This window comes from Notothenia rossii (assembly GCF_949606895.1).
Source record: "Notothenia rossii genome assembly, contig: SUPER_1_unloc_1, whole genome shotgun sequence".
In the NCBI taxonomy this organism is placed as follows: domain Eukaryota; kingdom Metazoa; phylum Chordata; class Actinopteri; order Perciformes; family Nototheniidae; genus Notothenia; species Notothenia rossii.
This window is the reverse complement of record NW_027640362.1, coordinates 175,362-196,984: the sequence shown is the minus strand read 5'-3', so window position 1 is coordinate 196,984 and position 21,623 is coordinate 175,362. Positions and strand designations below refer to the sequence as shown.

At 45.8% G+C, this 21,623-nt stretch overlaps 1 protein-coding gene across 3 annotated transcripts in view; it reads right to left on the bottom strand.

Moving 5' to 3' along the window:
• The window catches only part of LOC307025566 (sodium/calcium exchanger 1-like), a 29,594-nt gene extending 10,270 nt beyond the window's left edge, over positions 1-19,324 (bottom strand). For all 3 annotated transcript variants that reach the window (XM_079694885.1, XM_079694883.1, XM_079694884.1), the window contains exons 1-5: positions 19,214-19,324; positions 16,826-17,200; positions 9,230-9,994; positions 8,093-8,584; positions 4,176-4,312 (exon numbers count right to left, since the gene is read on the bottom strand). In XM_079694885.1, the coding sequence (XP_079551011.1) occupies positions 4,176-4,312; positions 8,093-8,584; positions 9,230-9,994; positions 16,826-17,185 (1,754 nt within the window). In that variant the 5' untranslated portion in view covers positions 17,186-17,200; positions 19,214-19,324. The remainder of the gene's footprint in view (positions 1-4,175; positions 4,313-8,092; positions 8,585-9,229; positions 9,995-16,825; positions 17,201-19,213) is intronic.
• Positions 19,325-21,623: the final 2,299 nt, after the last annotated feature.

The window sequence follows — 21,623 nt, the reverse complement described above, 5'->3', positions numbered from 1 at the left end:
TTGAGGCGTGGAGGTTGAGGTTGAGACGTGGAGGTTGAGGTTAGGGTGTGGAGGTTGAGGCGTGGAGGTTGAGGCGTGGAGGTGAGGTTGAGGTGTGGAGCTTGAGGCGTTGAGGCGTGGAGGTTGAGGCGTGGAGGTTGAGGTGAGGCGTGAAGGTTGAGGCGTGGAGGTTGAGGTTGAGGCGTGGAGGGTGAGGTTGAGGTGTGGAGGTTGAGGCGTGGAGGTTGAGGCGTGAGGTTGAGGTTGAGGTGTGGAGGTTTGAGGTGTGAGGTTGAGGTTGAGGCGTGGAGGTTGAGGCGTGGAGGTTGAGGTGTGGAGGTTGAGGTTGAGGCGTGGAGGTTGAGGCGTGGGAGGTTGAGGCGTGGAGGTTGAGGCGCGGAGGTTGAGGCGTGGAGGTGGAGGTGTGGAGGTTGAGGCGTTGAGGTGTGGAGGTTGAGGCGTTGAGGCGTGGAGGTTGAGGCGTGGAGGTTGAGGCGTGGAGGTTGAGGCGTGGAGGTTGAGGCGTGGAGGTTGAGGTGTGGAGGTTGAGGTGTGGAGGTTGAGGCGTGGAGGTTGAGGCGTGGAGGTTGAGGCGTGGAGGTTGAGGCGTGGAGGTTGAGGTTGAGGCGTGAGGTTGAGGTGTGGAGGTTGAGGCGTGGAGGTTGAGGCGTGGAGGTTGAGGCGTTGAGGTTGAGGCGTTGAGGTTGAGGACCTGTGCGCTCGCTGTCAGACGCAGAAGGAGGGTCTCGTTCCTGCTGTTGATGTCTCAGGATTCTACAGAGGACATCTCTCTGTATTGCTCCATCACTCACTGCTGCATTGCTTTTAGTGTGTGTCAACAACTAGCCCACATTGAGCAGTGCCTTTGCCTGTATTTTTTCAATCTTATTTAATATTCTGCCTCCGAGCGTTGCAGGCTGCCACCGTGTGTGTGTGTGTGTGTGTGTGTGTGTGTGTGTGTGTGTGTGTGTGTGGTGTGTGTGTGTGTGTGTGTGTGTGTGTGTGTGTGTGTGTGTGTGTGTGTGTGTGTGTGTGTGTGTGTGTGTGTGTGTGTGCGGCGTGGAAGTAGCCTTCATCTGTCTCCATGTTTATTTGATGTCAGCAGATTGATGGTTGGGGCTTTCTCTCTGTGAGGTCAGACTCTCAGCTTCACGACACAGGATGAGCTGCAGTTTAGAAAGTCCCTGTTCCTCTCTGTGTGCTCTAGAGGTGTTAGTGCATGGCAATGGTCTGCAGAGGCTCAAGTCCCTGTTCCTCTCTCTGTGCTCTAGAGGTGTTAGTGCATGGCAATGGTCTACAGAGGCTCAAGTCCCTGTTCCTCTCTCTGTGCTCTAGAGGTGTTAGTGCATGGCAATGGTCTACAGAGGCTCAAGTCCCTGTTCCTCTCTCTGTGCTCTAGAGGTGTTAGTGCATGGCAATGGTCTACAGAGGCTCAAGTCCCTGTTCCTCTCTCTGTCCTCTAGAGGTGTTAGTGCATGGCAATGGTCTACAGAGGCTCAAGTCCCTGTTCCTCTCTCTACGCTCTAGAGGTGTTAGTGCATGGCAATGGTCTACAGAGGCTCAAGTCCCTGTTCCTCTCTCTGTGCTCTAGAGTTGTTAGTGCATGGCAATGGTCTGCAGAGGCTCAAGTCCCTGTTCCTCTCTCTGTGCTCTAGAGGTGTTAGTGCATGGCAATGGTCTACAGAGGCTCAAGTCCCTGTTCCTCTCTCTGTGCTCTAGAGTTGTTAGTGCATGGCAATGGTCTACAGAGGCTCAAGTCCCTGTTCCTCTCTCTGTGCTCTAGAGGTTGTTAGTGCATGGCAATGGTCTACAGAGGCTCAAGTCCCTGTTCCTCTCTCTGCTCTATCATCTTACGTTTGTGTTTAGCAACTTTCACGAAACACAGTTCATTTCCAGGTCCATCAAATACTCAGACAGGTCAATACTGCTTTACTGCAGTACTCTGACAGTTGTGTACTTGTACTGCGGTACTCTGACAGTTGTGTACTTGTACTGCAGTACCCTGACAGTTGTGTACTTGTAGTGCTGTACAGACTGTGAGTACAGGGAGGATCTGTCTGAGACACCAAGCAGGATCTCTGCAGGACACTCTGCCCGAATAAGGAAGAGAGACGCTGCTGTTTATCTGCAGCTGGAACACACACACACACACCCCCCCACACCCCCCCCCCCCCCCCCCACACACACACACACACACACACACACACACACACACACACACACACACACATACACACACACACACACACACACACACACACACGTCTGCAGCAGGTCAATAAACATCCAGCCAGTTTAAAGACACGTATAACGACACTCTGGGACATCACTTCTCCAGAAGTCCCGCCCCTTGGCCAATCACGTACAATGTGTTGGAGCGCTGGCCAATAGGATTGTTCCGTAGTGATGTCACAGGGAATTTAGCCTTTTTGCAGCCCATTTACATACACTCAAACTTACAGAACACACTACAGGAGAGGGAACACCATGACAAGAAGAATAGGGACTCTTTAAGCTATATATGATTCTACATAATGAGTACTCTTACTACTGAGTACTTTTACTTGTAACGGAGTGCTTTTACCCTTTGGTATTTCTTCTTTAATTGAAGTAAAGTACTTCTTTCCTCTCTGGTGACTTGTCTCTTGACTCTGGCTTTAACACCAAACACCTGAGCAACAGGAGAGATTAGAAAGGAAGGTGTTCTTCTAAGATAAGATGGAACTGTATGTATCCCCGTGGGGACATGCAGGCGTTGATAGCAGCAAGAGTTAAAAACAGGATTCACTAACCCTAACCCTGAAGTGATGAAGTCACTTTTGAAACAAGATATCACAGTAGCACGTTGAGCATTTGAATGAACATCCCGCCTCCTGAATACCACGAGGTTCCCATCATTGATAATGTCTCTCAGAGGAATCAGAGCTGTGAATGTGTGCAGACCTGAGGCTCTATATAAGGCTGTGAGCAGCGTGTCATTAACAAAGTGAGAGCGTGCCCCTTTTCCATCTCGCAGCCAGAGGGCCTGTTTATGCTCTGGAAATACATCTGTTGTCACATCGTCCCGCTGCCCTCAGACGTGGAAACAGCCTCCGCTATGTGAGAGACCTGAGAGAGCTAACACACCTCATGACATCACTTCCTGTGCCCTGGAGGTCAATGGTTCTCTGGATGGGTTTTTTAATGTTAGCCTGAAATAAGGCTGAAGAGGCTTCAACGTTGCTGAAGAGTAACTATCACGTGTTAGAAATAAAGAGTTCAAAGAGTTTAAAGAAAGTGTTGGGTGTCCATGATTGAGATTCCGATTTGAAGATACACGCCCACAGGTAACGACATGAAAAAAGTTATTTGCAAAGTGGCTGTGTGTAACGTTAGACACCGGGTTGTAATTTAAAAAACGTTAGGACTCTTTGTCTGAATGTCAGTGCAGAAAGTCATCAAATACAACGTAAATATAATACTTTACATTTCTTATTCACACAGTTCTGTATAAACTATGCAATTATTGAAATGTGTAATTATTCCTGCACTTAATATCTTTATTAATACGTATACACCACTGGATGTATTGGAATATTGTGGTGCCGAAGAAAGGGAGTCGGAGGCGGTGTATTAAGAATGGAGTTCCAATCTTTAATATCCATTCATCTCCATTAGGTTAGTACATGAACTGCTCTGTATCTCAAGCTAGCAGGAACACAGCTAACGCTACAGGTGTTCCCACTAAAGGGTCCCTGTGGCAACACAATAAACAAGGTGAATTATGATCCCACATGGTGTCACCACAATATACACACTCTACCTAAACTAACCCTAACCCCAATCCTAACCGGAAAGTGGAATGTTTATATAAATATTGTAATTCAATTTCTTTCAATTATATAATTGTATTGCACCTTTAACTTTAACTTCTATTTTTGGTATAATCTAACAGTTGAAATAAAAATATATTTGCAGTTAATTGTATTATTATTTTTATTGTATTTTAAAATAAAGCGTCTGTTACAAAACCCGATCTCCCCACGGATAAAATATTCGGACCCTGATGTGTTGTTATTTATGAAATAACGGACACTCCAGCTTCTGGGTTTTGCCATAAAGACTCTATTACCCAGAATGCCTTGCAGAAAAGCCATTCTCTTGTATCCTTGTATCATCACGCGGCACTTCATACTCTATAAAAAAAGTGTACTCACAAGATCTCATCGTTGTCGAACTCCAGGACTCCGTGGGTGTCTTCGAAGTCTTCGCCGCCACCCTTCGCCGTGCCCTCCGTGGTTTTATACGGCACCATCACGACGCCGCGAGCCCCCGACGTCCGGATCACCTTCACCTTCACATACAGACAATTATTTATTAGGATTAGTGATGGGAATTACGGCTCTCTGGAGGGAGCTGAACTTATGGCTCCGTTCCTTTCTGAGAGCCGTTCAAAAGAGCCGTTCTTTTTTTAAGTGGCGGTGGAGATCATTCGTTGACTCTGCATTAAATAATATTTTGGTTTTACAAATGTTGCACTCCGCTTCATCATTGCCTATGCTTTTGATGAAATGCATCCAAATGCTGCTGCGTTTTCGCGTTTGGCTCATTTTCTCACCCGAAAAACACGTCGTCTCCCTGTGCCACGTGTCATGACTTCTCTCTCTCATGTGTATTCCGTTAAGACCCGCCCCTACTCTGCCTTTAATTGGCTGAGCCTAACCCACAACATCTCACTCCTCGTGCCTAAACCTAACCAATCAGAGGCACTCCTGCCTACACCTAACCAATCAGGAGCACTCCTGCCTACACCTAACCAATCAGGAGCACTCCTGCCTACACCTAACCAATCAGAGGCACTCCTGCCTACACCTAACCAATCAGAGGCACTCCTGCCTACACCTAACCAATCAGAGGCATTCCTGCCTACACCTAACCAATCAGAGGCACTCCTGCCTACACCTAACCAATCAGAGGTACTCCTGCCTACACCTAACCAATCAGAGGTACTCCTGCCTACACCTAACCAATCAGAGGTACTCCTGCCTACACCTAACCAATCAGAGGTACTCCTGCCTACACCTAACCAATCAGGGGCACTCCTGCCTACACCTAACCAATCAGAGGCACTCCTGCCTACACCTAACCAATCAGAGGCACTCCTGCCTACACCTAACCAATCAGAGGTACTCCTGCCTACACCTAGCCAGGAGTACAAAATCAAGCTTTTTCACTGCTCACGTAAAGACGAGTGGATTTATGGCAGACAGTGAACCAACGTTAAAAAGAACGGCTCTCATCAAGTACGACTCGGTTCCCTTCATTCGTACCAAAGAGCCGTTCAAAATAATTGGATCGTCCGCGAACGTAACATCATTAATTAGGATAAACCCCTTGAGATGCACCATCTCGTTTTCAAGGGGCTCCCGACAAAAGCAAAGTCTTAAGGACACACATGAACAAAATAAGAGAAAGCAAAGCATGACAAGCAAGTCAAGTCTGTTCAGTCAAATTCATGAAGTAATTCATAAATCATTACAATCTGATAACAGCGTCTAATAGATCAGCTTCATCAAAGATTAAAACTGCGGTCGCACTTGTGCGCGCAGTGATGAGCGGGCCCTCGCGTCCGTGCGCCTGTCGGGGAGGGCATCCCGGCGTCAAGCAGACGCGCGCGAGTCCTCGGAAAATGAGACGTTTGTCATTTCTCTAATTTTCGCGTCCCAGACTCCCAGGTCCTCCGGCAGCAACCCGGAAACGGATGTCTGCTCGCCTTCTCGAAGGAAAACTAATTTCGCTAAAGGCTCGTCGAGGATCGATCATCGAGGAGGCTGTCTGGAGGAGCCGTAACCGAGGATACACTGATTTAGAGGAGAGAGGAGAGAGGAGAGAGGAGAGAGGAGAGAGGAGAGAGGAGTGAGGAGAGAGGAGAGAGGAGTCTCTCTGGACGAGCTATAACCGAGGGTACACTGATTTAGAGGAGAGAGGAGAGAGGAGAGAGGAGAGAGGAGTGTCTCTGGACGAGCTATAACCGAGGGTACACTGATTTAGAGGAGAGAGGAGAGAGGAGAGAGGAGAGAGGAGAGAGGAGAGAGGAGAGAGGAGTCTCTCTGGAGGAGCTATAACCGAGGGTACACTGAAGTATTCTCCGGAGACGATTTCAGCCAACAGTGATGTTTAAAAGAGGCGTGACGCATGGCTGGATGTCAACGAATCACAGCTTTGCAAAGTGTTCCCGTTGTGATTATAAGTTATTCAAGATGATGAAATGTGCATCAGACTTTCTGCCCTTTACCGTTTACTCACTAATCACATCTCCCCTGGATCTTAGGCTATCTCTTTTTTAATACAACTGCTTTCATTCAGACGCGATGTTTACAGTGAGAACAGCAGTAATATGTAACAGGCCTACATTTCAAACTTTATTTGTAGGCTTTAGTAAATATCAAGTAAACGGTAGATATCTTTCATGAAAGCATATAGTGCTCCACATAATAAAATATACAAGGGCTGTAGCCTGCAACCCGGTATCACGGCAAGACGTGAACATGTGACGATGTACCATGCTGGGAGACGTGAAGATGTCACGATTTCGTCCCTTCAAACGTGACAGTTACACGGTGTTGTTAACCAGTGGAGACATAACCGGAAATGCCAAGCAAATGCTACCCCGACGGAATGATTTATTTTGTAATAGTCACAATCGATTACGCAGATTTTCTTGTTTCCCAGCTGGTCGACACCTCTTGTAGCAGAAACAAAGGCTACATGAATGTATTAAATCAATGTTGATCCATGCGTGTGGATCATAGGTGTGGATGTGGAATTAACGGACGTGACGTTGTGCGATTGTGTTGCCAGGCAACAGCTTCGGTTCATGTTAATTTACAAACCCTTCAACTACAACCGTAGTTATATTTAAAAACAAAAATAAATACTTTAATGCAAATGAAAATGTAAAGGAATGTGTGTATAAGAAAATACATCGGTGATAAATGAAACCGGAGACTGACGTAGGCAAGATCCTCAGCTCGATGATTGGATGGTTTAGCCGCAATGCATGCTGGGATTTGGTGTTTATGTGATGTGAAATCTGAAAACGTTTTTTAAAAATAAAATAATACTTTATTCTGAGTGTGCTTGCTTTTCTGTTTGAAGGTCATCACATAACGGCATTGTAATACACGGTTCGGCTGCATTACATATTACATATCTGCCGTAGTTCTCTATTTATAGAGCCCTGATGAGAAGACTTCTAGACAAACATGAGGAACTGCCGCCAACACTGAAAACGTGACGTGGATCATAAATATATCAACAATCAAACAACATCTTACATTTCTTTTCACACAATACGTCTCCTCGCAGGATCAACACTAATTCGGCTGACTTTTATATTTGATCCAATCAGTAGATAGGCTGTATTTACACCATAAAGGTGCACAGCTGATAGAAAGGGACACCTGGTGGTTCAACCTAACCTGGATATGTTTGAGTTAGCCGGTTGGCCTAATCCAAAACATACACGCTCTCACTAAACGGTCCTACGACGCTGGTTATCAAGTGGATCGCTCAAGCCAGCCGTGTCCTATCTAGTTAGGTGAGCGTTCACATGAAAGGGGTGGTATCTGGAGCATTCGACCAATCACAAACATGGAGAAGCGTACTGACAGCGCAGCGTCATACTTCCTGAATGAAAAGTCAACTATAATATTAGACATATGAAGAAGTTAAACTTTAAACATCCATGACTTAAACACTTGATCCAGGATCAAAGCCACATAGCTGCACCTGCAAGGTGAATACAGCTGGTAACAGAACAAGTGTTTGAATGCGTACATGAACAGGTTTATGATATCACTGCCCCGTCTAAGACACCATCTGACTTTCATTACATTTGACTCGAGTGTTTCCTCAACTTAATGTGTTGCTTCAAATAATACCCCCCTGGCCTCTGCTGTGATGTTCCATGTTGTTGTTTGTTTCTCATGTGTGTTGATGTGTGTGTGTTGATGTTACACATGGAGCTGCTGTGATGACAGGAGCATTTCAGACTGGCCATTAAAGTGTTATCGTATCGTATATCGTATTCCCGTCTGTTGGGGCTTTAAACATGAACGCTCTTTGTACTTACTTCCATCATGCCGACGCTCTCGCTGATGGTCACCTGCGGCTCCTCGAAGGTAAAGATGCCGGCGTGGTCGTCATCAAATACCGTGACGGTGGCCGAGCACGGCAAACCTAGCCCGGCGAGGGCGTCCACGTGGTTGTTCCCGCCCTGTGATATCACCCTCACATTGCTGAGGTGAACCAAGAAGTGTTCGTCTTCCTCAAAGATGTCGTCGTCGATGATCTCGATACGGATCTCCTTCTCCGTCTCCCCGGGTTTGAACACGATAGTCCCTTCGGTGAATCTGTAATCTGACCCTGCGTTCGCGGTGCCGTCTTCTGTTCGGTAATCCACGCAGACGGTGTTCCCGAGATCTCCTCCGCGACGCACAACGTTCAGAGCGACGCTGCCGCAGTTCTCCAGACACCGGTAGGTGCCGGGGTCGAAGAACAGCTTGGAGGAGAAGTCGTTGGCGGCGATTTCGGAGCAGATGTCGTGTTGATTCACCCTCTTGGCCTAAGATAAGGTAAGATATACAGAGATGGCAAGATTACACACATCCTTTACTCAAGTAGAAGTACACACATCCTTTACTCAAGTAGAAGTACACACATCCTGTACTCAAGTAGAAGTACACATCCTTTACTCAAGTAGAAGTACACACATCCTTTACTCAAGTAGAAGTACAGATACTCGTGTTTAAAAATACTCTGGTGAAAGTAGAAGTACTGACTAAACTTCTTTACTCAAGTCAAAGTAAAGAGGCTTTGAAATGTACTTCAGTAAAAAGTACCCATAACTAGCAGCTGTTTTAAAGAGTACCTGACCTCCCTTTATATTAATAGAACAATAATGTCATTGTTAGCTAATGAATGTTTCCATGGTGACCAACGGCAACATGACAACGTTTCCATTGGTCCCTCTTTGTGTTCAACATGTAAGAAGTAGAAAGTACAGGTATTTGAGTTCAACATGTAAGAAGTCAAAGTAAAAAGTCCTCAGTAAAATAAGTAGTGGAGTAAAGTACTGATACCAGAAACATGTACTTAAGTACAGTAACAAAGTATTAGTACTCCACTACTTCCCACCTCTGCACAAATACAATAAACACAGTAATAATACTTCTGTACACGAACATAACAGATTCAAAAAGTACAGCACCTGTTCGGCGGCGTGTTTCTTCAGGATGTTCCCGGCGCCCGTCATGATCCTGGTGGCCTGGCAGCGGTAGAACGCTCTGCTCTTCTGCTGCTGGCTCAGAACCTGGTAGTTGGCGAGCTCCATCAGCTGCTCCATCTCCCTCTCGGGGTGTTTCTGCTTCAGCTCCTTCAGGATCCGGGACACCTCTCTGCGCGACTCCTCCTCGTCCAGCTCCTTGAACTCCAACTCTTCTCCTCCGTGGGAGAAGTTCAGCATCTTCCCGTCCATCTCCACGGCCATCTTTGACGGCAGCTCCAACGGCTCTCCCTCCGTCTCGATGATCACTCCCTTCCTCTTCCCGGCCCGGTAGCGTTTGTGCATGTACTTGTAGAAGAGGAGTCTGCGGTCGGCCACGTAGGCGAACCCGACGCATATCGGGAAGAAGGCGAGAGTGACGAGCCCCTCCCAGATCTGAACCACCCCCGGGGAGAAGACGGCGAGGATCAGGTAGAGCCAGATGTAGGCGAACACGCTCCAGGTGGCGGTGACGAAGAACACCCGGAGGTGCTTCACCTTCCTGGTTTCTCCGTCGGGAATCACGGACACGCAGAGGCCGATGATGACGAACATGTTGAAGGCGGCGCTGCCCACGATGGTGTTGGGTCCGAGCTGTCCGGCGTTGAACCCGTGACCGCAGACCTCCACCACCGAGAGCAGGATCTCCGGAGCAGAGGAGCCCAGAGCCATCAGCGTCAGGTTGGACACCGTCTCGTTCCAGACGCGCACCTGAAATAGGAAAAGATTAAACTCACTTGCTTTAAGTCAGGGGGGTCCAAACTGTTTTCACCGAGGCCCACATACAGAAAGCTATACGAAGGTGTGGGCCGCTCACTAGAGGTGTGTCGCCTCGTAAGTTAAGTTAGAAAACTCAATCCAATGTAGGCAAATCTTTCTGGACACTTGAAATGCTGTTAGAAAAAACATGAATACAGTTTAATATATTTGAACATACATATTTAAGCGGTACAATATAAGACAAGCAGAAGTTTATTTTACTCTTTTGATTTGCTGAGGGCCGATTCAAAATGGCCCCCGGGCCGTAGTTTGGACACCCCTGCTTTAAAGGTCCCCTAATGCAGGATATGTGTGGAGGTGGTCCGTGAGTGTTTCTGATTGGTTAAGAGTCCTTGGTATGAAAAGGTTTGAGAAACACTGCGCTAGTGGATTGTCAACGGGGGGAGCCTCGCTGTGGGGAAATTCTACAGATGGCCAGTCCTATGTCTATGCACACGTTATTATTAATAATAAAAAAATAAAAATTATTATTTTTAATTTTCCATTTTTATTTTGTAATCATCTTGCGACCCCCACTCTGGGAACCCCTGCCCTATTGTACTGTTGCTCATCAATATATCACAGGTCTCAGATATATCCAGAGCCTGTCTCTGATTGGCTGAAACACCAAACAGATCATTGCAGACAGGTTTTTATAGAAATGGATCAAAAAGAGAGAGAATCTTTGTTCCTGAAACTTTTAGAGTCTCTTTCCACAGAGGGGACACATGTTGATGTAGAAGAGACATGAAGAAGAGGGGACACATGTTGATGTAGGAGAGACATGAAGAAGAGGGGACACATGTTGATGTAGGAGAGACATGAAGAAGAGGGGACACATGTTGATGTAGGAGAGACATGAAGAAGAGGGGACACATGTTGATGTAGGAGAGACATGAAGAAGAGGGGACACATGTTGATGTAGAAGAGACATGGAGAAGAGGGGACACATGTTGATGTAGAAGAGACATGAAGAAGAGGGGACACATGTTGATGTAGAAGAGACATGGAGAAGAGGGGACACATGTTGATGTAGAAGAGACATGGAGAAGAGGGGACACATGTTGATGTAGAAGAGACATGGAGAAGAGGGGACACATGTTGATGTAGAAGAGACATGAAGAAGAGGGGACACATGTTGATGTAGAAGAGACATGAAGAAGAGGGGACACATGTTGATGTAGAAGAGACATGGAGAAGAGGGGACACATGTTGATGTAGAAGAGACATGAAGAAGAGGGGACACATGTTGATGTAGAAGAGACATGGAGAAGAGGGGACACATGTTGATGTGGAAGAGACATGGAGAAGAGGGGACACATGTTGATGTAGAAGAGACATGGAGAAGAGGGGACACATGTTGATGTAGAAGAGACATGAAGAAGAGGGGACACATGTTGATGTAGAAGAGACATGGAGAAGAGGGGACACATGTTGATGTAGAAGAGACATGAAGAAGAGGGGACACATGTTGATGTAGAAGAGACATGGAGAAGAGGGGACACATGTTGATGTAGAAGAGACATGGAGAAGAGGGGACACATGTTGATGTAGAAGAGACATGAAGAAGAGGGGACACATGTTGATGTAGAAGAGACTTGAAGAAGAGCGGACACGTGTTGATGTAGAAGAGACATGAAGAAGAGGGGACACATGTTGATGTAGAAGAGACATGAAGAAGAGGGGACACATGTTGATGTAGAAGAGACATGAAGAAGAGGGGACACATGTTGATGTAGAAGAGACATGGAGAAGAGGGGACACATGTTGATGTAGAAGAGACATGAAGAAGAGGGGACACATGTTGATATAGAAGAGACATGAAGAAGAGGGGACACATGTTGATGTAGAAGAGACATGAAGAAGAGGGGACACATGTTGATGTAGAAGAGACATGAAGAAGAGGGGACACATGTTGATGTAGAAGAGACATGAAGAAGAGGGGACACATGTTGATGTAGAAGAGACATGGAGAAGAGGGGACACATGTTGATGTAGAAGAGACATGAAGAAGAGGGGACACATGTTGATGTAGAAGAGACATGGAGAAGAGGGGACACATGTTGATGTAGAAGAGACATGAAGAAGAGGGGACACATGTTGATGTAGAAGAGACATGAAGAAGAGGGGACACATGTTGATGTAGAAGAGACATGGAGAAGAGGGGACACATGTTGATGTAGAAGACACATGAAGAAGAGGGGACACATGTTGATGTAGAAGAGACATGAAGAAGAGGGGACACATGTTGATGTAGAAGAGACATGAAGAAGAGGGGACACATGTTGATGTAGAAGAGACATGAAGAAGAGGGGACACATGTTGATGTAGAAGACACATGAAGAAGAGGGGACACGTGTTGATGTAGAAGAGACATGAAGAAGAGGGGACACATGTTGATGTAGAAGAGACATGAAGAAGAGGGGACACGTGTTGATGTAGAAGAGACATGAAGAAGAGGGGACACATGTTGATGTAGAAGAGACATGAAGAAGAGGGGACACATGTTGATGTAGAAGAGACATGAAGAAGAGGGGACACATGTTGATGTAGAAGAGACATGGAGAAGAGGGGACACATGTTGATGTAGAAGAGACATGGAGAAGAGGGGACACATGTTGATGTAGAAGAGACATGAAGAAGAGGGGACACATGTTGATGTAGAAGAGACATGAAGAAGAGGGGACACATGTTGATGTAGAAGAGACATGAAGAAGAGGGGACACATGTTGATGTAGAAGAGACATGAAGAAGAGGGGACACATGTTGATGTAGAAGAGACATGGAGAAGAGGGGACACATGTTGATGTAGAAGAGACATGGAGAAGAGGGGACACATGTTGATGTAGAAGACACATGAAGAAGAGGGGACACGTGTTGATGTAGAAGAGACATGAAGAAGAGGGGACATATGTTGATGTAGAAGAGACATGAAGAAGAGAGGACACATGTTGATGTAGAAGAGACATGAAGGAGAGGGGACACATGTTGATGTAGAAGAGACATGAAAAAGAGGGGACACATGTTGATGTAGAAGAGACATGGAGAAGAGGGGACACATGTTAATGTAGAAGAGACATGAAGAAGAGGGGACACATGTTGATGTAGAAGAGACATGAAGAAGAGGGGACACATGTTGATGTAGAGGAGACATGGAGAAGAGGGGACACATGTTGATGTAGAAGAGACATGAAGAAGAGGGGACACATGTTGATGTAGAAGAGACATGAAGAAGAGGGGACACATGTTGATGTAGAAGAGACATGAAGAAGAGGGGACACATGTTGATGTAGAAGAGACATGAAGAAGAGGGGACACATGTTGATGTAGAAGAGACATGAAGAAGAGGGGACACATGTTGATGTAGAAGAGACATGAAGAAGAGAGGACACATGTTGATGTAGAAGAGACATGAAGAAGAGGGGACACATGTTGATGTAGAAGAGACATGAAGAAGAGGGGACACATGTTGATGTAGAAGAGACATGAAGAAGAGGGGACACATGTTAATGTAGAAGAGACATGAAGAAGAGGGGACACATGTTGATGTAGAAGAGACATGAAGAAGAGGGGACACATGTTGATGTAGAAGAGACATGAAGAAGAGGGGACACATGTTGATGTAGAAGAGACATGAAGAAGAGGGGACACATGTTGATGTAGAAGAGACATGAAGAAGAGGGGACACATGTTGATGTAGAAGAGACATGAAAAAGAGGGGACACATGTTGATGTAGAAGAGACATGGAGAAGAGGGGACACATGTTAATGTAGAAGAGACATGAAGAAGAGGGGACACATGTTGATGTAGAAGAGACATGAAGAAGAGGGGACACATGTTGATGTAGAAGAGACATGGAGAAGAGGGGACACATGTTGATGTAGAAGAGACATGAAGAAGAGGGGACACATGTTGATGTAGAAGAGACATGAAGAAGAGGGGACACATGTTGATGTAGAAGAGACATGAAGAAGAGGGGACACATGTTGATGTAGAAGAGACATGGAGAAGAGGGGACACATGTTGATGTAGAAGAGACATGAAGAAGAGGGGACACATGTTGATGTAGAAGAGACATGGAGAAGAGGGGACACATGTTGATGTAGAAGAGACATGAAGAAGAGGGGACACATGTTGATGTAGAAGAGACATGAAGAAGAGGGGACACATGTTGATGTAGAAGAGACATGAAGAAGAGGGGACACATGTTGATGTAGAAGAGACATGAAGAAGAGGGGACACATGTTGATGTAGAAGAGACATGAAGAAGAGGGGACACATGTTGATGTAGAAGAGACATGAAGAAGAGGGGACACATGTTGATGTAGAAGAGACATGAAGAAGAGGGGACACATGTTGATGTAGAAGAGACATGGAGAAGAGGGGACACATGTTGATGTAGAAGAGACATGGAGAAGAGGGGACACATGTTGATGTAGAAGAGACATGGAGAAGAGAGGACACATGTTGATGTAGAAGAGACATGGAGAAGAGGGGACACATGTTGATGTAGAAGAGACATGAAGAAGAGGGGACACATGTTGATGTAGAATAGACATGAAGAAGAGGGGACACATGTTGATGTAGAAGAGACATGAAGAAGAGGGGACACATGTTGATGAAGAAGAGACATGAAGAAGAGGGGACACATGTTGATGTAGAAGAGACATGAAGAAGAGGGGACACATGCTGATGTAGAAGAGACATGAAGAAGAGGGGACACATGTTGATGTAGAAGAGACATGAAGAAGAGGGGACACATGTTGATGTAGAAGAGACATGGAGAAGAGGGGACACATGTTGATGTAGAAGAGACATGGAGAAGAGGGGACACATGTTGATGTAGAAGAGACATGAAGAAGAGGGGACACATGTTGATGTAGAAGAGACATGGAGAAGAGGGGACACATGTTGATGTAGAAGAGACATGGAGAAGAGGGGACACATGTTGATGTAGAGAGACATGAAGAAGAGGGGACACATGTTGATGTAGAAGAGACATGGAGAAGAGGGGACACATGTTGATGTAGAAGAGACACGAAGAAGAGGGGACACATGTTGATGTAGAAGAGACATGAAGAAGAGGGGACACATGTTGATGTAGAAGAGACATGGAGAAGAGGGGACACATGTTGATGTAGAAGAGACATGAAGAAGAGGGGACACATGTTGATGTAGAAGAGACATGAAGAAGAGGGGACACATGTTGATGTAGAAGAGACATGAAGAAGAGGGGACACATGTTGATGTAGAAGAGACATGGAGAAGAGGGGACACATGTTGATGTAGAAGAGACATGGAGAAGAGGGGACACATGTTGATGTAGAAGAGACATGAAGAAGAGGGGACACATGTTGATGTAGAAGAGACATGGAGAAGAGGGGACACATGTTGAGCTTGGGAGCGTTCCCTATGAAGAGGACGGGCTGCAGTGTTGTTAGTGACTGTGATGATGCTGCCTCCCTAACTCCCAGAATGCACCTCTGTTCTCCCCAGCCCTCCCTTTCTCCTCTCCCTGTGTCTAAATATCCCAAAGTCTCCTCTCCCTCCTCCGCTCTGCAGACGCTCTGTGGACTGAACTCTCAGTAAATCAAAAGGACAAAGAGGGCTGAAGGGTTTGAGTCTCTACCCACATCGGATAAAGAGCTCCACTCGTCTGTTTTTAAATCCCTTCTGATTTAAAGCTTTATAAAGCTGCATGGTATTGAGAGTCAGTGCAGTCCAGCAGGAAGTCCAGTTTAAAGATATTAATGTTGTATTTGTCCTGCTTCATTTAGTTATTATATTTTTAAAACACTTAAAATAGTTTTTGTGACATTTCTTTGTCTTTTTTTCCTTCAGGTCCTTCTCACCATCCCCTGTGTTCCCTACACCATACTGCAGGGTGGTGTGTGAGCGGAGCTGTGGGAACTTTGTGTGTTATAAATAAAGCTGTGTTGAATTGTACTGTTATTTTGTATTTATTGCATTTATTTAGGTCTTAATGTGCATTATGTATAAACGTGTCTGTTGGTTGAGTTTATATAAGATACACATAATATATATATATATATATATATGCTATTTATATATGTTTTTGTATTCAGGATTGTGGGAAACGGTATTTTGACTCACACACACACACACACACACACACACACACACACACACACACACACACACACACACACACACACACACTGCAACAAACAAACACACACACACACACACACACACACACACACACACACACACACTGCAACACACACACACACACACACACACAAACACACACACACACACACACACACACACACTGCAACACACACACACATACACACACACACACACACACACACACATACACACACACACACACACACACTGCAACACACACACACACACACACACACACACATACACACACACACACACACACACACACATACATACGCACACACACACACACACACACACACACACACACACACACACACACACACACACACACACACACACATACACACACACACACACACACACACACACACACACACACACACACACACACACACACACACACACACACTAGTACTTTGATAAAAGTCCTGCATTCTAAATCGTACTGACGTTAGAGTACAGACCTGTCATCAGCTGAAACACTTCAAGTGAAGCAGAACATAAAAGTATCTTAAATAAAAGTGCTCAGTATGCAGGATGAGTTTGACTGGACTCTGATTGTAATAATACCCCCCGCCCCCCCCCCCCCCCCCCCCCCCACACACACACACACACACACACACCGTGGTTGTGATCTTCTCCCCGTTGGGCTTCTTGATGGTGATCTGTCTCTCCTGCGATGTGATGACCTCGATGGAGGACATGAAGCGGTCAGCGATGATGGACACGCCCAGGAACATGTAGGCCAGTCCCACAAAGTAGATGGTGGCCCTGGCCATGCGGTCGGTGAGGGGGGGGTCCAGGGGCTCCCACAGCGGCAGGATCACCCCCGCTTCGCAGGCACTCGCTCCGCCGCACCGGGTCTGGTTGCCGTCGGAGGAGTTGGAGTTCAGAGCAGATCCTGCAGAACACTGGAGCTGCACGGACACGATGGAGAACAGGAGGAGAAGCCGAGCGACCAACGAGGTCCTGATCCGGATCATGGTGATCTCCGTAACCTGAAACAGATCAATCAGAATCAGAACCAGAATCAGAACCAGAACCAGCATCAGAACCAGAATCAGAACCAGAACCAGAACCAGAATCAGAATCAGAACCAGCATCAGAACCAGAATCAGAACCAGAACCAGAACCAGAACCAGCATCAGAACCAGAATCAGAACCAGAACCAGAACCAGCATCAGAATCAGAACCAGAATCAGAACCAGCATCAGAACGAGAATCAGAACCAGAACCAGAACCAGCATCAGAACCAGAATCAGAACCAGAACCAGAACCAGAACCAGCATCAGAACCAGAATCAGAACCAGAATCAGAACCAGAATCAGAATCAGCACCAGAACCAGAATCAGAACCAGAACCAGAACCAGAACCAGAATTTCACATTGCAGACAGATGACTGTTCTGGATGTTCTTCAGAGTGCAGGTGTTTAGTCGTCTCATGGCCAGTGGGATCATTTCTGTCCTTAGTTTGTAATATATTGAATCTTTCTGTCCCTCAATCACTTCGTGCACTAAAGATCACCTTGCATGTCTTCATCTCCATCTGAACATTAACTAAAGCTTTCAAATGGAGTAGAAATATAAAGTGGCATGAAACTGAAATACTCAGGTAATGTACAAGTACTTGGTCTAATGTAATGTACACAACGACATGCTGACTGCAGTGGGGTTTGAACCTGGGCTCCAGGCCACTGCGCCACAGGGACACAACGACATGCTGACTGCAGTGGGGTTTGAACCTGAGCTCCAGGCCACTGCGCCACAGGGACACAACGACATGCTGACTGCAGTGGGGTTTGAACCTGAGCTCCAGGCCACTGCGCCACAGGGACACAACGACATGCTGACTGCAGTGGGGTTTGAACCTGAGACCCCCTGATTCGAAGATCAGAGCAATACTCAGGTAATGTACAAGTACAGACAAGGTACTAGTACAAGTGTAATGTACAGCTTGTTGTTTTTAATGACGTTAAACTGGTGTTTTTTAAGAAATGTGTGATTTAATTTTCAGATCATTTCAGAGTTGTTTCTCTTAAATGCGCTCCTCTGATCCCATGAGCGCGTTCTCTAATATAATCCCATCACTCCAGATGTAACTCCATATCTCCCCTGCAGGACGGCTCGTAGAGAAAGAGCCCGATTCAAATTGGGCAAAGTGTTTCATGCTCCAACAGACGCTCCGTGAGACGGCACCGTGATATCGGAGTGTGTAAATCAGAGACGTACCGTGAGACGGCACCGTGATATCAGAGAGTTTAAATCAGAGACGTACCGTGAGACGGCACCGTGATATTAGAGAGTGTAAATCAGAGACGTACCGTGAGACGGCACCGTGATATCAGAGAGTTTAAATCAGAGACGTACCGTGAGACGGCACCGTGATATTAGAGAGTGTAAATCAGAGACGTACCGTGAGACGGCACCGTGATATCAGAGTGTGTAAATCAGAGACGTACCGTGAGACGGCACCGTGATATCGGAGTGTGTAAATCAGAGACGTACCGTGAGACGGCACCGTGATATCAGAGTGTGTAAATCAGAGACGTACCGTGAGACGGCACCGTGATATCGGAGTGTGTAAATCAGAGACGTACCGTGAGACGGCACCGTGATATCGGAGTGTGTAAATCAGAGACGTACCGTGAGACGGCACCGTGATATCGGAGAGTATAAATCAGAGACGTACCGTGAGACGGCACCGTGATATTAGAGAGTGTAAATCAGAGACGTACCGTGAGACGGCACCGTGATATCAGAGTGTGTAAATCAGAGACGTACCGTGAGACGGCACCGTGATATCAGAGTGTGTAAATCAGAGACGTACCGTGAGACGGCACCGTGATATCAGAGTGTGTAAATCAGAGACGTACCGTGAGACGGCACCGTGATATCAGAGAGTGTAAATCAGAGACGTACCGTGAGACGGCACCGTGATATCAGAGTGTGTAAATCAGAGACGTACCGTGAGACGGCACCGTGATATCAGAGTGTGTAAATCAGAGACGTACCGTGAGGCTCGGGCAGAGGAAGTGAAACACAGCAGCTTCTTTACTTTAGTCTCTCCTCAGAAACCCCAGCAGCGCTCATCCTGCAGACACACGGGAGGAAAGGAGCACGCCTCCTCCTGCAGCGAACACTAACACTGTCACAGTGAGGAGGAGGAGGAGGAGGAGGAGGAGGAGGAGGAGGAGGAGGAGGAGGAGGAGGAGGAGGAGGAGGAGGAGGAAGAGCAGGGACTCCCAAAATAACACCAACACCCCCAGACCTCCACAACTCCTCCTCCTCCTCATAAGAAGCTAAGTTATCAGCACATGTAGCTGCAGGGACGTCACATGGATGAACAAATAGTGAGACCAGAAGTTCAAAAGAAAAAACAAGACTAAAATGTTATCCCTCAGAGAGATGTTGGAATCCCTCAGAGAAAAGCAGTCGATAATATATATACATATATAGATATAGATACTATAGATATATTTAAGCAATAGCTCACGACAGGCCGTGGTATATGCTCATTATCACAGCTAAGGGGCGTGGTTCGGCCCGACGCGAAGCGGATATAATGAGCATATATCACGGCCTGAAGTGAGCTATTGCTTTTATAAAACGGTTACCAAGTGTGGCAATATGAAAGAAAAATACACACTCTAATTTAAATAGTTTTTATTGGTAAATAATGATGTTCAAAATAAAATAGTCCCTCCGTTGCCTTCTGCACAAAACATAGTGCGACGTGGTTGCTATGCAACAACACTAACAGCTAGCGAACATATTAGACAGAGAGCGTTGATCCATTATTTGGCTGTTTATTTACATTAATGTGTATGTTGCTGTTTATTGTGCATCCACTGAAAAACTGTCCAGCATCAGTAGCATGGCTTACGTGGTGACTTGTATAGGTTGAGGTTGTTCTAGGCTGTTGCTTGGCGTGGAGAGAATATTGCTCCACTTTCTCCGGTCCCCGAGATTGGGCTTCCAGTAGCTCTGGAGAGAGCTTTCGCACCTGTGGCCACTAACGGTCATCATTTCTCTGCTTTGTTTCAAGACCCGCATCAGAAAGCTTTTGAATGGTGCTACTTTTCCAGTTGGTCTATCTGCTCTTCACGGAGCTCTGCATGTCGTAGTTTAGGTGCTTTTTTTTTTTCTGGAGATAGGCACTGCTCAATCCACTCCTACATACTATAGTAAGACCCCCCCGGAGGTCGAAGTTAATCTTAAATGTTTCCATTTTATGCTTTGTAAGTTTGTTTCGTAACGGAAGAAATTTAAATATATTTATAAAACTGACAAGTCAAATCAAGCAATCTGATTGGTCGATAGTGTTTTTGCGGACCTCTTTGATTACAGATTTGAAAACATCGTTGCTTGCTTTAAAAGTAGCACAATTCATTATGTTAAACCTTCAAAAGTATCTAGATATCCCTGCCCTAATGCCAAAGGAACTGCACACTGAATATGTTTTGCCATTTGATGTCTATGTCTGGACCGCTGCGTCAAAAAGGAGGGCTTCTGCCCCGTTACTTCTCCGCTGCTTTCTTGTTCCAGTATGAAAAGCAAACTGCAATGGTATACTGTTTTTCTCAGACGCGGAGGGATACTGACTTGTTGTGAAAAGTAATTTTCAATTCTACCCGTGGTATACGCTCAGTATATCACGGCTAAGAACCAATCAGATTGCTCGATTTGACTTGTCCGTTTTATATCTATAGATATACTATAGATATAGATATATATATATCTATATCTATAATATTTGGACATCAGACAAGTGTTATTTCACATCTTGGTGGCCATGGACAAATAACTAAATATTTCAAAGCACCAAAATCGATATGTATCTACATTAACACAAAAGTCATGGCGCTTTTGCGTCAAGAAGGCGAGTCGTGCAGCAAAAAAAAACGTTCATGCTTCCCCAACGACAGCCTCTGATTGGTCCACAGAGGTCATGCAATGCTTCATGGGATGCATAATCAGATCTATAATCTCTATCTCCTAGAACAGTCTACTTCCAGCACGGACAAGTGTTCCTAAAATACATCCATTGTTTGTGTTTACGCTTCGTGAAGTAAACAAACAAACATCGTGTTTCTAGAACAGATTACAAGTCGCCTGAAAACGGTACAAAACCTCAGAGGGTTAAATATGCTGATGAGGCGATATGTTATCCACTATGAGCTGCTTGTTGTTGTTGTTGTTGTTATTGTTGTTGTTGCTGTTGTTGTTGTTAGGGTCTCTTAGAGGGGGGTTCTGTTAGCTGTGAGGAACATTCAGAAGCTGAAAGTGAAGCTCAGTTTCTAACCCGCTGAAACTAATGGACGACATGTACCTGAACACTGAACATGAACACTGCAGTATTAGTACACAGCGGTGATGAAGTACATGTACTCATGTACTTAAGGACACATATGAGATACTTGT